The 15,383-nt window shown below is 55.9% G+C and overlaps 3 protein-coding genes across 12 annotated transcripts in view; 2 read left to right on the forward strand and 1 right to left on the reverse strand.

The window, feature by feature from the left end:
• Positions 1 to 3,094, reverse strand: part of PRPF39 (pre-mRNA processing factor 39) — a 50,795-nt gene extending 47,701 nt beyond the window's left edge. For all 6 annotated transcript variants that reach the window (XR_011151526.1, XM_069018701.1, XM_069018700.1 and 3 more), the window contains exon 1: positions 1,588 to 3,094. Coding sequence is in view for 5 of the 6 variants with exons in the window: in XM_069018701.1 (XP_068874802.1) it covers positions 1,588 to 3,084 (1,497 nt within the window). In the remaining variant the exon portion in view is untranslated. The remainder of the gene's footprint in view (positions 1 to 1,587) is intronic.
• FKBP3 (FKBP prolyl isomerase 3) overlaps positions 1 to 3,884 on the forward strand; it is a 56,070-nt gene extending 52,186 nt beyond the window's left edge. Inside the window, exon 8 of the mRNA XM_069018719.1 lies at positions 3,873 to 3,884. The gene's annotated coding sequence lies outside the window, so the exon portion shown is untranslated. The remainder of the gene's footprint in view (positions 1 to 3,872) is intronic.
• On the forward strand, positions 3,455 to 12,379 carry KLHL28 (kelch like family member 28). 5 transcript variants are annotated; one of them, XM_069018710.1, is made up of 5 exons: positions 3,455 to 3,532; positions 6,067 to 6,965; positions 9,241 to 9,684; positions 10,272 to 10,480; positions 11,304 to 12,379. In XM_069018710.1, exons 2-5 carry the CDS (start codon positions 6,067 to 6,069, stop codon positions 11,465 to 11,467), a joined length of 1,716 nt encoding a protein of 571 aa, XP_068874811.1. In that variant the 5' UTR covers positions 3,455 to 3,532; the 3' UTR covers positions 11,468 to 12,379. The 5 variants fall into 5 exon arrangements, with proteins under 5 accessions (XP_068874811.1, XP_068874812.1, XP_068874810.1 ...); XM_069018711.1 differs by lacking the exon at positions 3,455 to 3,532 and adding an exon at positions 3,886 to 4,088; XM_069018709.1 differs by lacking the exon at positions 3,455 to 3,532 and adding an exon at positions 4,097 to 5,116.
• Positions 12,380 to 15,383: the final 3,004 nt, after the last annotated feature.

Below are 15,383 nucleotides of genomic sequence, written 5' to 3' on the forward strand. Positions count from 1 at the left end.
AAATGCACTTTACACACCAACCAAACAGAACCCATAAGCTATTTGCTTTCTCTCCCTCCCTGCAGGGGAGGAAGAAAACTCCTCCCACTGTACAGGGATAAACACAACCACATGTACAGAAGGTTCATTCCTTTCCAGAGCCCCTCCCTGACTTCCTTGGAGAGGGGCTGTTCCAGGCAGGGAATGTTCCCCCTTCCCAAGCCCCAACCAGGTGTTGGTGCCTGTACTAACTTGCTTTTTATTCACAGCTGCAGAAAAACACCAGCAGCAGCAGCAGCAGCACAGGGCTCAGCCCAACCTCCCAGGAGAACACTGGCAAATAACTGGGTTTTTTACAGGCTGTATTAGTTGATACCGAAAAACTGTCCCAAAAAGGAAACCCTCCTTGCTCCAGAGGTGTTTCCTACACATCTTGTTGTGCAGACCCTGTCTGTAGATATCCCGAGGGAACTTACTGCCTGATTCATCAGCTCGGGAAGACACAGATGTCTTCAGGAGCCTCAGGAAAGGAAACACAGGCACCAAGGAAAGGGATGAGCACGTCGGCATTCCAAGTCTAGGCATGAACTTCAAGGTTTGACAGTACAGAGACATGAGTTTATTTTGTTAAGAGCGTGCCCCACAGCCAGGCTGCAGAGGAGCACTCGCTGCCCATGACCTCATCCAGCACAGCAACAAGTTACCAAGCAACTGAGAATTAAAATGAGTGCGTAAATGTGGCACTGAGGAATCTCCTCTGCACAGCCTCTGATTTCCTGAGGAGCTCTGTTTGCTTCAGCTCCCTCACAGGAGATCAAGCTATGATAAATCAAAGCTGTCCACTTTAAAAAAACCCCAAAACACAACCGAAAAACCACCACACAAAGATACGCCTCCATGTGTGGTATCCAAAACACGTCACAGAACCATTGGCAAAGGAAAAACGACCTTGGACAATTTTCCAGAGGTTCCTCCCCTTTCCAGCTGCCGACGTGGTCAGTAGGTGATTACATCCAAACTCAACCAGAATCGTTATTCCAGCCTGACCTGGAATTTTTCCCGCTCGGATCAGCCCAAGGAGCAAGAGCCACACAGGCATTTGGCAGTGCCCAGGTTCATCCCAGAGCGCCCTGGCTCAGCCCCTCCCCAGAGCTCTGCCTTCAGAGCCTGAGCTGAAGGAATTGCTCGGTTTTCCTCCAAACAGGAAAGTCTGTGCAGTCAGTCCCGGGCTCTCCAACACAAACATACAAATAAAGGATGCTTTCCCGACTTCTGTGCTCATTCCCAGAGATTCACCTGTCATCGCTGACATGGCAGAGTCATGACACTACTGCAGGACCTGAGAAGTGTCTCAGGGAGTCCAACAAACCTCAAAAAAAGATTCATGTATTTTTTTGTAAGTGATGGGTAGTCTGGCAAGTTACTTGGTTGAATCTGACATAAGGAATTCCCAAATTTATCCTCCCAGAGCGATCTGACTGTACAGATCCATGAAACATGAAACAGCAGCCATACCTCCAAATATCTCTCACTTAACAAGCCTCTGACAACCTTCCCTCCTCCCTTTAGAAACGCCTTAAGGATAAAGGCACCCAGGGAGTTACATACCTGCTCCACACCCTTCGTGACAGGCATCCTGACCCCCGAGCCACCTTCCCTGTCCGCAGCCAGCTCGTTCTCCCAGGGCAGCTTGTTTTTGCCTCTGCCGGCACTCAGGACTCTCCTGGGGCTCAGTCCCCGCTCGGCACACGCGGGGCCGTGCAGCGCACCCTGGCCGGCGGGGTGGCCGCAGTGGCTGTGCGCGCTCCGGCTCCTGCTGCCCATCAGCAGCCACTCGGTGTCGGCTCCGGGCGGGTGGCAGGGCCCGCGGCAGTGGCCGGAGGAGGACAAGGGCACGCCGTACTCCACGAGTCCCTGCTCGCCCAGCCTGGGCAGCACCTTCCTGGCCAGCCGGGCTTGCACGGCGTGCACGACCCCCGCGCCGCCGGGCCGCAGCTCCACGGCATCCAGGGCGCGGAGCAGCGCGCCGGAGTTGCCGGGGCCCAGCGCCGAGGCCAGCGCGGCGAACGCCTCCATGGCAGCGTGCCGGACCCGGCGCTTCGCGTCCAGCAGCGCCGGCGCCAGCGCGGCCGCCAGCCGGGGCAGGTCCAGCTCGGCGGCGGGGTAGGCGAGCAGCGCGGCGATGCACGCGTTGAGCAGCTCCTCGCGGAGCCGGGCGCTGCGGTGCCGCAGCAGCCGCTCCTGCAGCAGCAGGCGCAGCACGGGCCGCGGGCCGGCCGCCGCCATCAGCCGCAGCAGCAGCCGGGCGCCGTCCCGCCGCATGGCCGGCTGCGCGTCCCCGAGCGCCCGGGCGGCCGCGTACACCAGCGGGGCCAGCACGGCGGGGACGCGGCGGCCGAGGCGCAGCGCCAGCAGCCGGGTCACCTCCAGCGCCCCCCGCGCCACCGCGAAGTTGGGGTCGTGCAGCAGCGTGTCCAGCAGCGCGATCAGCCCCACCACGGCGGCGGCGGGCGCGGCGCTCAGCGCGGCGGGGCTGGAGCCCTCCACCGCCCGCCGCAGCTGCTCCACGGCCTGGGCACGGCTCCGGTAGTCCTGCCGGTCCAGCAGCCGCGCGCGGAGCTCCGGCGGCACCAGCGACAGCTCCAGCCCCTCTGGGGCAGCCGCGTCCTCCTGCGGGTCGGGGGGCTCCGTGCTCGGGCCGTCCTGAGCGGCGCTGGGGGGCTCCGTGTCTTCTTGCGGGCCGGGGGGCTCCGTGCCCGGACCGTTCAAAGCGGGGCCGGGGGGCTCCGTGCCCGGACCGTTGTGAATGGGGCCGGGGGGCTCCGTGCCCGGACCGTTCAAAGCGGGGCCGGGGGGCTCCGTGCCCGGACCGTTGTGAATGGGGCCGGGGGGCTCCGTGCCCGGACCGTTCAAAGCGGGGCCGGAGGGCTCCGTGCCCGGACCGTTCAAAGCGGGGCCGGGGGGCTCCGTGCCCGGACCCTTCTGCGGGGCGCTGCGGCCGGAGGGCTCCGTGCCGTCCTCAGCCTCCTGCGCGGAGCCACCGCGCTCCCAGGCGCGGCCGCAGCCCCGCGGTGCGGCGGCTCCCGGCGGCGGCGGCTCCGCCATGGCCCGAGGCCGCGGCCATGGGCCGCCCGCAGGCCCCGCCCAGCAACGCCGCCGTCGCCAGGGGGCGCCGCGTGCCGCGCCGGCGCGGCGCCGACCACGCCGCGGCGAGCAGGGGGGACACGGTGCCGCCCCCCCCGCCTTCTCGAGCGGCGAGCAGGCGGGACGGGGCGCGGATGCGGTGGTGAAGAAGCGGAGAGCGGCGGCGCGCGAGCCGCGGGGACGGGGCTGAAGAGAAACCGCCGGGGAAGCGAAACCGCAGCGTCCCTCCCGCGCGGTGCGCGGTGTGGTACCGCCCGGGCAGCGGCGGCTGTGGGTGTGCGCGGCGGCACGGCCGTTGATTGGCGGGGCGCGCGGGGCGGGGCGGCCGGAAGTGACGTCGCGGGCGGCGGCGGAGCGGCGGAACGAGGCGGCGGCGCGGCCGGGCCGGGCCTGGGGCACCCCGGCACAGGTGGGAGCGGGGACAGCGGCACCGCCGGGACACAGCGGCACCGCCGGGACACAGCGGCACCGCCGCGTCCCCGGGAGGGGTGCGGATGCAGCCGGAGCGGCTGCCGGTGCGCGGGGGGGGCCCGCCAGGCACGGGGAGACCCCCGTGTGAGCGGAGAGCAGCGGAGCCGCAGAGACCCGGAGTGGTTTGGGCTGGAAGGGAGCCCGGGCAGGGACAGCGTTCACTGAGCAGGGTGCTCCGAGCCCCGTCCCCGGGCGGGACCGGCCGTGCCCCCGGCGGAGCCCGGGCAGCGGCGCTGAGCTCGGACGCCGGGGCGGCAGGAATCCCGTACGCGGGCCGGTCCTGCCGGCGATTTCCCTTCCCGCCCGGGCGGGGTGCTCGGGGCTGGTGCTGTGCGGGCATTCCCGGAACCAGCCCAGCGGCTGCTCTGCCCCGAGCCTTGCCCGTCCCAGCTGCGGTTCGCGCTCGGGGCCGGGGAGCGCCCGCAGCCCTGCCCGCTGCTGCTGGCCCTGGCCGGAGCCGCTGCTGCTCTGCACGCCCAGATCCCTCCGCTCAGGTGTTTCCTCTGCTGCTTAACCTCTTAACTTGCAGTACCTGGCGCTGTTCGGGATAAGGCTGGGCCCCAGGCTGAAAGGAGCTGATACCGCCGAGGTGCCCGTTTGATGTGTGCCGTGAGCACTGAGCGCTGGGCTGGGATGCAGTTCCAGGGCTGCAGTTCCAGGGCTGCTTCCCGTTCCAGCTGCTGATTGCTTGCTGGACATTCAAATAAATAACAGCGAATCCATGGTATGGGCGAGCCAGGCTGTGCAGGGGATGAGAGGTTCTACCAGGGTGGTACACCAAGCTTTACTGCTGCCAAGTAACTTAAATACAGTTCTTTTTAGGTGTTTGGGCAGGTTTTGCAGCTGAGCTGTACCATTCCTTTTTCCATGTGGTGCTTTCCTGTGTTTCCTAATTTCTGTGTGTTTGTTGTGTTTCTGAACACAAACACAAAAGGGGAATAAAAGGTTTTTGTTACTAGACAGCTTTTTATCATTTTAAATTTTTAATTTTTCTGTGTATAATTTGTGCTGCGCATTTGTGATAGGGAGAATATTGTTGTCTATGATCTTGCCTTTTGCAGATGGGCTTAAATTAGTTTCCTTCAGTTGTTTTTTTCCAGTACAGAGTGATAATAGGAGAACTTATTTATCTCTTCATGGGTAAGAGGTTTTCCAGCCCCAGCTGGGAGCCTTCCCTTCCCTGTCACTGCTATTGTGTTCTGTATTTAAACGTTGGCAACCCGTTTGATTATTTCAAATTAAGCACTTCTAAGTGGGCTCCCCTGCAAGTGAGGTGTCAGTTAGGGAGCTGTACAAATGATGAACTTATTATTAAGATAAAAGAAGCGAGATCCTGAAGATCATTTAGCGAATCAAAAGGAGCGGGGTGGTTGCGGTGTTCCCTGCAGAACAATGGGATTCTTTCCTCGTGGCCCTGGATCCTGACACGTTCCTACCCTCCACCTCTCACCAGTGCAGTGCTGGGGGCTGAATAAAGAGCTGCTGCACCCTGGGAATGTTCATGGAGCTGAAATTAGAGCAGGTATCCCAGTGCTCCAGTGTCACGATGCACGCGGGAACTTTGGGGAAGAGGAGTTTTGTGGAGCTGTGGAGGAGTGAGGATCCTCCCCTCTGCACTCCAGGGGAGCGTGGGCAGCTGGCAGTGCTGGGGAAGTGCTGAGAATTCCAGGGTGCTCAGCCTGTCCTCCTGGGCCCTGCTCACCTGGGCAGCCCTGAGCTCTCCAGAGGCTGAGACCGTCCCAGCAGGGATTTCCTGTCATGGTGGAAGCCCCAGGGTGAGGTGAGGATCTCCCCCTTCTCCTGTGCTCCTCTGTGCATCCACAGCACGGCAATCTGCTCCAGCCCTGCTGGCTCTGCGGGGGTGGTTTGCAGAGGGAAGGCAGGGAATGGGAATGGGAATGGGAATGGGAAGCTGCTCCCTGCCAGAGCCTGGCCAGAGAAAGGCACAGCAGGACTGGGCTGCTCCCCAGGAGCACTAAGTAGGCAGGAATTGAACTGAACAAAAGGAGTTTGAGAACTTTTAAAACTTTGTCTCAAACCAGGGGTATTCTTTAGTTTTTTCTGTTTATTTTTATTTCAGTCACTGCTCAGTTCTTGTGAATCCCTGATGTAGAATCACAGAATATCCTGAATGGGAAGGGATCCACAGGAATCATCGATCCAGCTCCTGTGTCTGCACAGACAGCCCAACAACCAGATCAGAGATATTTTACTCCAGAACAAAAAAAAAAAGATGATTGTGTGTTTTTTTAAATTCAGAGTCAAATCTAGCATAGACTGTTAATGAACACTTGAAGTCCTGGATTTAAGTTGCATGAAAAAGCGTAGCCTGTGAGGGTTGAAAGGGGAGCTGGGAAGTAACAAACCTTCTTAAGATTAAAGCCAAAATGGAAAAATACCTTTTAACTGTTAGGTGTGGCATGTCTCAGTAACATAAACGTGAAGTGACACATCCCAAACTGTGTTTCCCAGATGGACCCGTCGTCCCCGCCCTTCCTGCTGGCCAAGCTGACCCCGCTGCACTCGGAGCAGCTCCTGCAGGGCCTCAACCTCCTGCGGCAGCACCAGGAGCTCTGCGACATCGTGCTGCGCGTGGGCGAGGCCAAGATCCACGCGCACAAGGTGGTGCTGGCCAGCATCAGCCCCTACTTCAAGGCCATGTTCACCGGGAACCTGTCGGAGAAGGAGAACGCCGAGGTGGAGTTCCAGTGCGTGGACGAGGCGGCGCTGCAGGCCATCGTGGAGTACGCCTACACCGGCACCGTCTTCATCTCGCAGGACACCGTGGAGTCGCTGCTGCCCGCCGCCAACCTGCTGCAGGTCAAGCTGGTGGTGAAGGAGTGCTGCGCCTTCCTGGAGAGCCAGCTGGAGCCCGGCAACTGCATCGGCATCTCGCGCTTCGCCGAGACCTACGGCTGCCACGAGCTGTACCTGGCGGCCAACAAGTTCATCTGCCAGAACTTCGAGGACGTGTGCCAGACCGAGGAGTTCTTTGAGCTGACGCACTCGGAGCTGGACGAGATCGTGTCCAACGACTGCCTGAACGTGGTGACGGAGGAGACGGTGTTCTACGCGCTGGAGTCCTGGATCAAGTACGACGTGCAGGAGCGGCAGAAGTACCTGGCGCAGCTGCTGCACTGCGTGCGCCTGCCCCTGCTCAGCGTCAAGTTCCTCACGCGGCTCTACGAGGCCAACCACCTGATCCGGGACGACCACACCTGCAAGCACCTGCTCAACGAGGCCCTCAAGTACCACTTCATGCCCGAGCACAGACTGTCCCACCAGACCATGCTGCTGACGCGGCCCCGCTGCGCGCCCAAGGTGCTCTGCGCCGTGGGGGGCAAGGCCGGGCTCTTCGCCTGCCTGGAGAGGTGAGGAATGGCCCAGGGGGCAGTGGGACACAGGCACTGGGGGCTTGGGTCCCCCCAGTCACTGAGCTTGGAAGAGACCTGTGAGTCCCACCAGAGTTTGCGAGGTGTAGTTGCTGCTGTCCCTCATAAAACCTCTTCAGCAGGTTTTTATTGACAAGGACGAGCCCCAAATTCAAAATGCTTTTTTATTTCATGAATAATTTGCAATGCGAGGGGGTTTTGTTTGTGCCAGACGTTTGTTTGTGCAAACAAAAAGCTCTGAAATAATTTTCCTTCTGCTGATTGAGTTAATAACGTGGTTAATTAAAGTTTGTGCAGTTCTTAGTCTTCCCTCCAGGTATTTTTGTTTTACTTAATTTTCCCCCGATTTATTACTATTTCAAACAAGTCATAAAGATTAACTCAATATATGACAAATATGCTTCCTGATAATTCAAAAGTCCTTGGAATTAAAACAGACTTAATCACAGTAGAGTGAAGGAGAAGAAAGGAGGCTCAAGGGGGACTGTTCCCTCCAACTCCCTGACAGGAGAGGGCAGCCGGGGGGGTCGGGCTCTGCTCGCAGGGAACAGGGACAGGAGGAGAGGGAACGGCCTCAGGCTGGGCCAGGGCAGGCTCAGGGTGGACAGCAGCAGGAATTTCCCCATGGAAAGGGTGCTCAGGCCTTGGCAGGGGCTGCCCAGGGAGCTTTGGAGTGCCCATCCCTGGAGGTGTCCAAGGAATTCCTGGAGGTGGCACTCAGAGCTCTGGGCTGGGGACAAGGTGGGCAGTGGGCACAGCTGGGACTCTGTGGGGTGGGAGGGCTTTTCCAGCCTCAGGGATCCTGGGATTCCGTGAAGGAGTTCTGGATCATGATGTGCTTTAAGCCCAGCTGCTGAGCAGGTGTCCCTGTCTGTGCTGGCAGGAGCGGGTGAGTTCTGACCCCTCCTCCTTCACCTGCATTCCAGAATGAACCTCCTCAGTTCCTGGAGAGCATCCCTGAGGCTCATCCTGGGAGCAGAAGGAACCAAAGAGAGAGACAAACAACTTTGTGCCCCAAGATGGTGTGGCTGGGTTTGCTTAGAACGTGGGATTAACATTCCCAGAGCAGGTGGTTAAACTGTGTGGAGGCTGTTTATATACATGTATACATATATACATGTACAGACATATATACATATTGACATTTATGCATACACAGAAAGAGCTCTGATGTTGTGTGCCCTTATCAGCCCCAGGAACATTCCCTGTGCCCAGCCAGACTGCCTGAACTGGTTCCACAGCTGGGTTCTGGATAATATTCTGGGATATTCCTTTCTGTGACAGTTCTGTGCTTGCAGAGAGAAACACATTTAAAAAGCTGGGAAGAGCTGCTTGTTCTTTTCCCTGTGTTCAGAGATGTCAAAATCATTTAAAGTTTATTTTCCCAATCATAGTCACTGATATTAAACCAGATGTTGGGGCTGGGAATTGTTTGGTTTATAGCCTTAAAAAATAAAGGGGGTTTGTGCTTCATAAGAAGTGTTTGAGTGAATGAAGTCATTCTCTGATATTCTTCAGCTCTGCTTCTTTCCCACCTTCTTCAATGATTATAAAAATGTAGTCTACCAATATAATTTGGACTATTTTAAATTTTTTGGTGCTTCATAATAACAAAATTACATAGAATATATTTAATCTCTATTCTCTGGTGTTTCAGCAGCTCCTGGTTCTGGGCTCTTAGTGCCTGTCAGCTCTCCAGGGGCCTCATGCTCCTGTATGGTTTTTGAACAGATCATGTTTCCTCTGTACCAGATAGCCTCTTAATTATTTAGGTAATTTATTAATTAAACTATTCAAGTGGATTGGTTAGACTTTATGTGGGGCAAGCTAGGCCAACTGTGTTTTCACACGGAGTGTAATTAAAAGAAAATGCTATTTTAAGATTTAAGTGTAAGATTTAAATGTAAGATTTCAAATGCTGTTTCAAAGAATTAAGCTGTTTTAAGGACAGATTTTTCAGGTTAGTTTGTGCTACGCTGACATTCTGTTTAAATTACAGAGTGCATGTAAAACACATATTTATACACTGCAAGTTGTAGTTTCTAAATGTATATTTGTAAGTATAGGTATCTTGTGCTTCCCTCTCTCTAATTTGCTTTTCTCTCTCCCGTTTCTGTGGCTGGTTTTTTTTTTTTGGTGTTTACTCTTCTCCTCCCTTTGGGTCATATTTGCAGCTGGTTCATGTTTTGGTTCATGTTTTGGTTCATGTTTTGGTTCATGTTTTGCTCAGCTGCTCCTCGCTCTTCCCTTCCAGCATGGAGATGTATTTCCCCCAGAACGACTCGTGGATCGGCCTGGCCCCTCTCAGCATCCCCCGCTACGAGTTCGGCATCTGCGTGCTGGAGCAGAAGATCTACGTGGTGGGCGGCATCGCCACGCACGTGTGCCAGGGCATCAGCTACAGGAAGCACGAGAGCTCCGTGGAGTGCTGGGACCCCGACACCAACACGTGGAGCTCCCTGGAGAGGATGTTCGAGAGCCGCAGCACGCTGGGCGTGGCCGTGCTGGCCGGGGAGCTGTACGCCCTGGGCGGCTACGACGGCCAGTCCTACCTGAGGAGCGTGGAGAAGTACATCCCCAAGGTCAAGGAGTGGCAGCTGGTGGCCCCCATGAGCAGGACACGGAGCTGCTTCGCTGCCGCCGTGCTGGACGGGATGATTTATGCCATCGGGGGGTATGGACCTGCCCACATGAACAGGTATGTGCTGGGGGTGACCCTGTCCTCACCCCCCTGGGCAGCCTCATTAATCCTTCCCGTGCCCACATGAACAGGTACCTGCTGGGGGGTTCCCTGACACCGCCTGGGCACCACCAAAACACCCCCAAGCAGCCAAAATAATCTCCAATAGATCATGGATGGGCTTCAGCAATCCTTGTTCTGCTGTATCCATTGTGGGGTATGGTCCTGCCCACATGAACATGCTGGGGGGTTCCTGTGCCCACCTGGGCACCAGCAAACCCCCCTGGGCAGCCTCATTAATCCTTCCCGTGCCCACATGAACAGGTATGTGCTGGGGGTGACCCTCTGCCCGCCTGGGCACCAGCAAACCCCCCTGGGCAGCCTCATTAATCCCCGTGCCCATCAGCCCTTTCCCTCTGTATTCCTCTGTGGTAATTCTGCCTGGCAGCACCAGCTGTGCCTGTGACACTCCTGCAGTGAATCCCCATCCCTGAGATCCCGGGATCACCCCTGCAGTGGATCCCCATCCCTGAGATCCCGGGATCACCCCTGCAGTGGATCCCCATCCCTGAGATCCCGGGATCACAGCTGTGTTTTCCTTGCAGCATGGAGCGCTACGATCCGAGCAAGAACTCCTGGGAAACAGTGGCCTCCATGGCTGACAAACGGATAAACTTTGGGGTGGGGGTCATGCTGGGCTTCATCTTCGTGGTGGGGGGACACAATGGGGTGTCCCACCTGTCCAGCATCGAGAGATACGACCCCCACCAGAACCAGTGGACGGTGTGCCGGCCCATGAAGGAGCCCAGGACAGGTGGGACATGGCAGAAATGAACCCTCTGAGCTGGTAGAAGCTGCAGGGAGAGTGGCAGGGACTCCATCTGTGGGTGAAGGTCACTTCACCAGCCCTGTGAGGGGATCTTGATTTCTCCAAGTTCAGTTTATTAATGCTGAGCTGTAACAAAAATAATAGGAAGTAGTAATTCTGCTCTACCCGCTGTTTTATCAGTGATTTCAGCAGTGATGAGTTTCTGCAGTTCTTGATCACTGTTCTGTTGTATTTTGTTGGGTGTGGAGGCTCAGGGGTGCAGGGTTGTGCTGCAGCTCCAATCTCTGCTCCCAGGGACAGGGACAGCACCCAGGGAGCACCTGGAGCTGGGCCAGGGGAGGGTCAGGCTGGATACCAGGGAAAGGTTCTTCCCCCAGAGGCTGCTGGGCACTGCCCAGGCTCCCCAGGGAATGGGCACGGCCCCGAGGCTGCCAGAGCTCCAGGAGCGTTTGGGCAGCGCTGCCAGGGATGCCCAGGGTGGGGTTGTTGGGGGGTCTGTGCAGGGCCAGGGGCTGGGCTGGGTGATCCATGTGGGTCCCTCCCAGCTCAGGATATTCCATGATCCTATCCCATAGTGTCCCTGACAAGGGGCACTGGGACAGAGGGATGTTGTTTTATCCTAGGAAAGGGGATGAGAAGAGCACAAAAGGAGTGTCAGACCTGGACAGGGAGTGCTCCTCGTTCACACCCTTTTTCTTTAGACAGCGAGGACTCTGGGGTCAGCCCCTGGGTGGAGGGGGGCGATTCCAGCTGGGGGCAGAAATGCCAGTGGTTCCCAGAGGTGCTGATGCCGTCCTCTCGTCCGCAGGCGTGGGGGCGGCGGTGATCGATAACCACCTGTACGTGGTGGGGGGGCACTCGGGCTCGTCCTACCTGAACACGGTGCAGAGGTACGAGCCCATCTCGGACTCGTGGCTGGACTCGGCGGGGATGATGTACTGCCGCTGCAACTTCGGCCTCACCGCCCTCTGAGGCCCTGAGCGCTCGCAGCTGGCCTCGGCCGGAGCTGGTGCTGCTGCACAGCGAGCCCGCGGGAGCGGCGGCCCCGGCGCTGCAGCTCGCCTTGCCATGGAAGTGAGGAGGGATTCGGTCCTTCCCGCAGTTCTCCTTTGTTACTGCAGTAGCAGAGGGTGGGAAGCGGAGTGTCCAGCTGGGTTTGGCTGGCACCCTGCTCGTGGCAGTGGATTTGGGAGAGAACTGGGATCCAGTTGGGAATTTGTCCATCCAACCCTTCCTAGAGCTTTTGTCTCTTCCTCCTCTGGAATGTGGAGTTCCCTGTGCTGGGGTGAAGCGGGGTGAGAGCGTGGGGCGAGTGCAGGGGTGCTGACCCCTGGCTGTGTGTGCACGTGGGGAAAGCGCCAGTGCTTCACGGGGTTTTTTATGACCAGTAACTCAAGGGCTGCCTTGTTTCTGTATCTCAAGGTTTGTAAATAATAAATGCCATAGGATGTTGCCTGTACTCCTTTGTCACCTGCTTCCTGCTAGGAGGGCTGGGATGATCCTTGGAGACATTTACAAGGCAAATTTGTTGCCTCCTTGTGACGTTTTTGGATCTGATGAAGAGAATTTGCATTTTTAACTTTTCCCTTCTGTTTCCTTGTGGAGAAACGAGTGCTAGATGAACTGACTCCATCCTGCTGTGTGCTTGCAGTTGGAATGTGAGGAGAGCTCACAGCAGCAGCATTCCTAGCATGATATCCAATAAAACCTGCGAGCCAGCCCATCCCGTCCTTGTCCCCAGCGCGCTCGTGTCCATGTTCCCCCTTTTCTCAAGGACTGTATGATTGCTTCCTCTGAGTGTTCCCATCTCACAATGGTGCTAAATGTAGGGGTACCCACGAGGCTGTTCCTGATTTCAGTGCATAAAGCATGTTTGGATTGTTCCACTGGTTTGGTTTCTTCTTTGCTCCACCCCCTCCGTTCCTCTGCAGCTCTGCAGTCTCAGCCCCTATGGAACGAGCTCCCTCTTGGGTATTTCAGTGGGGTTTTTATCGGATTTATGGTCGCTGTTGCCATTCTCACAAACAGGGGGAGCCCAGCTCGGGTTCCTCAGACTCCAGTGCGGGGAGTGAAGGCAGGGCTCATCCCAAACGTGTGTCCTGCTGAGGGGCAGATCCTGGGATTAACCCAAATCCCACTGGGTGACAGCCCTGAACTCACTGGGCCAGAGACAGAGAAAGTGGTGCTGTGGGTTATAACCATCATGTAAAATGGAATTTAACTAATTTAGCACCTTTTGGATTGTCTTCTGCTCTCAGTCACCTTGAGTTTGTGTGGTGTCTGTCTGCCCATTGTGGTACTGAGGATTTTTTTTTGCCTCCAGAGTTTCCTTTCCCGTTATTTTGACATATTTAGGGTTTGTTTTCCAAGCCCACACAGTGTTATTTTGAAAGGTGCAATAATATTTGAAGTAGTTACTTTAAAAGCCATTTCTTTATGATTTTGCTAAATGCGGAGGGTTGAGTGCTCTGGATTTAGCCTGAATTCTGCAGAGCTGCTTGCAGCCAGGGCTGCTCCTGCTCTTCCATCCCAAACACTGGGATTTCACCAGTCCAGCCGGGTGCTGGCACCATAAAGCATCATTCAGAGATCCTGGGTGTTGGCACAGACCATAAAATCCTGGAGGCCTCCTTCAGATTTGGTGGAACTGAGCAGGACTTTGAATGTAAATGAGAGAAACTGCATTGAAACTGCTGGAGTTGTTCATTTGACCCCCAGGAATTCCAGTGACAGCCATAAAAGCCTGGTTTAATTATTCCAGGGCATCTGTGGGCAGGACAGGAGGGGCTCCATGGCTGTGTTTGCAGGTTTGGGTGTGGGGAGGAGGAGGAATCCTGGAATCCCAGGATGGTTTGGGTGGGAAGGGACCTCAAAGCCCACCCAGTGCCAGCCCTGCCATGGCAGGGACACCTCCCACTGTCCCAGGCTGCTCCCAGCCCCAATGTCCAGCCTGGCCTTGGGCACTGCCAGGGATGGATCACAGCAGAAAATCCATAAACAACAAAATCATCATTAAAAAAACCCATCAATCAGAAGGAAAAATCCATATTATGGTGATTATTTATATCAACATCTCTCATTTATGGAAGTCAAAGCACTGGAAATTGCAAAATGTTTTATTCCCTTTCCCCAGGCAGTGGGAATGATAAACCCCAGAATGGTTTGGGGTGAAAGGGGCTCCAAGGACCACCTTGTTCCACCCCTTTCCATGGGGCATTCCTCCCTTGGAATGAGGTCAGAGGCGGTGCTGAGGTGAATGACTGACCCTGTGCTGTGGGATGTGACCCTGCTACGCTGCAGAGAGCAGCAGGAACTGCTTTTCACCCCTCAGGAGCAATGCCTGATGAATTTCCCTGCTGTTATTGGTGAGCTCCTTACCTAAAGATGGATCAGCTCAGGGATCACGTCCCTGAAACTCCCTCCACCCCTATTTCTGTCCGGGTGCGCCTGTCCCGTCCCTTCAGTGCTTGGGCAGAGGGAGATCAGACGCAGCAATCAGGGTAAAGCTGGGTTAAAACTCAGGAATGCCCTGGGAATGTGTGGCTGGGAGCTGGAAAAGCGAGGACCCGCAGCTGAGCTGCCACAACTCCCAGTTAGCACCCGGTTCCGGTTCCTTATCTCCGAGATTGTCTGCTAAGCCCTTCACTGCGGGGTCTCAATGGGTTTCTTTGTGTCCATACAGCTCGGAATTTCTGCTTTTTAAAGATATCCATGTGCGAGCTGCTTGCCAGCCTCTCCCCCTAGGAATGCTTTCCTTCGGGAACGGGTTGGAGTTTTTGTCCGTGTTACAAACGTTTTTTCTGGGAGATAACATTACCTCAGTGAACTTCACTGTAAGTCCCCATTCGCTGTGTGAAGCTGCAAAACACCCAGAATTGCCTGAAATTCTTTCCACTGATCCAAAACACAAAGAACTGGATGAGAACTCCTATTTTTTTATTTTTATTTTTGCCTTATGCGATGTGCTGTGTTTTAAACCCAAGGAAAACTCGGATTTTTAGCAGGATTTAGTAACTGTACAGGGAATTTTGTACTTGGGCTTGGCTGGAGTGCTTTGATTGGGGTAAAAATTTCCCTGATTTTTGATCCCTGGAGTTTTGTAGTTTTACCTGTACACCTTTATGTTATTTCTGTTTTAGCAGCCACATCCTGGTTTGGTTTTGTTTCCAAAAGCAGCTTTTGAGTTCCATGGGACAAGAGCTGAGCTGTGCTGGGATTCTCTGGCAGTTCCCAAGGTGTTTTCCTTGTGCTCTCGGAGCGTTGTTGTGATGATTTCATTGGAGGTGAAGCCCTTTAGGAAAATAAACCTGGGAAATCCTGGTTTGTCTGGCTCACTGCTGGAGCTGCTCCCACCTCTGCCCTCACTCCATGGCTGCTGCCCCTTCTGCCCCACTTTTCCAGGTTGTTTACGATCAAATCCTGGTTTTTACCCCCATGCTGCTTTAATTTATTATTAACGCACTTGGACAAGCTGCAGCACACACGGGATCAGAGCACGGGGATTTTAACTCTGATTATTGCTCTGGGAAGTGGGGCATATCCATGGAAAGGCTGGGAAAACTGGGAATGTTCAGCCTGGAGAAGAGAAGCTTTGGGGTGACCTCAGTGTGGCCTTGCAGGGCCTGAAGGAGCTCCTTGAGAGCTGGAGAGGGACTGGGGACAAGGCATGGAGGGACAGGAGCCAGGGAATGGCTTCCCAGTGCTAGAGGGCAGGGCTGGATGGGAGATTGGGAATTGGGAATTGCTGGCTGGGAGGGTGGGCAGGGGCTGGGCTGGAATTGCCAGAGCAGCTGTGGCTGCCCCTGGATCCCTGGCAGTGCCCAAGGCCAGGCTGGACATTGGGGCTGGGAGCAGCCTGGGACAGTGGTGGGATTAGGGTTAGAGCTCA

The sequence above is a fragment of the Aphelocoma coerulescens genome, chromosome 5, assembly GCF_041296385.1.
Source record: "Aphelocoma coerulescens isolate FSJ_1873_10779 chromosome 5, UR_Acoe_1.0, whole genome shotgun sequence".
Classification (NCBI taxonomy): domain Eukaryota; kingdom Metazoa; phylum Chordata; class Aves; order Passeriformes; family Corvidae; genus Aphelocoma; species Aphelocoma coerulescens.

Excerpts from the sequence above, each read along its gene's own strand:
- KLHL28 (XM_069018709.1), top strand. The coding sequence starts at position 5,090 with ATGTTCATGGAGCTGAAATTAGAGCAG. Across the intron at positions 5,117-6,066 it reads TGGAGCTGAAATTAGAGCAG|ATGGACCCGTCGTCCCCGCC; the intron begins GTATCCCAGTGC and ends TGTGTTTCCCAG. Across the intron at positions 10,481-11,303 it reads CATGAAGGAGCCCAGGACAG|GCGTGGGGGCGGCGGTGATC; the intron begins GTGGGACATGGC and ends TCTCGTCCGCAG.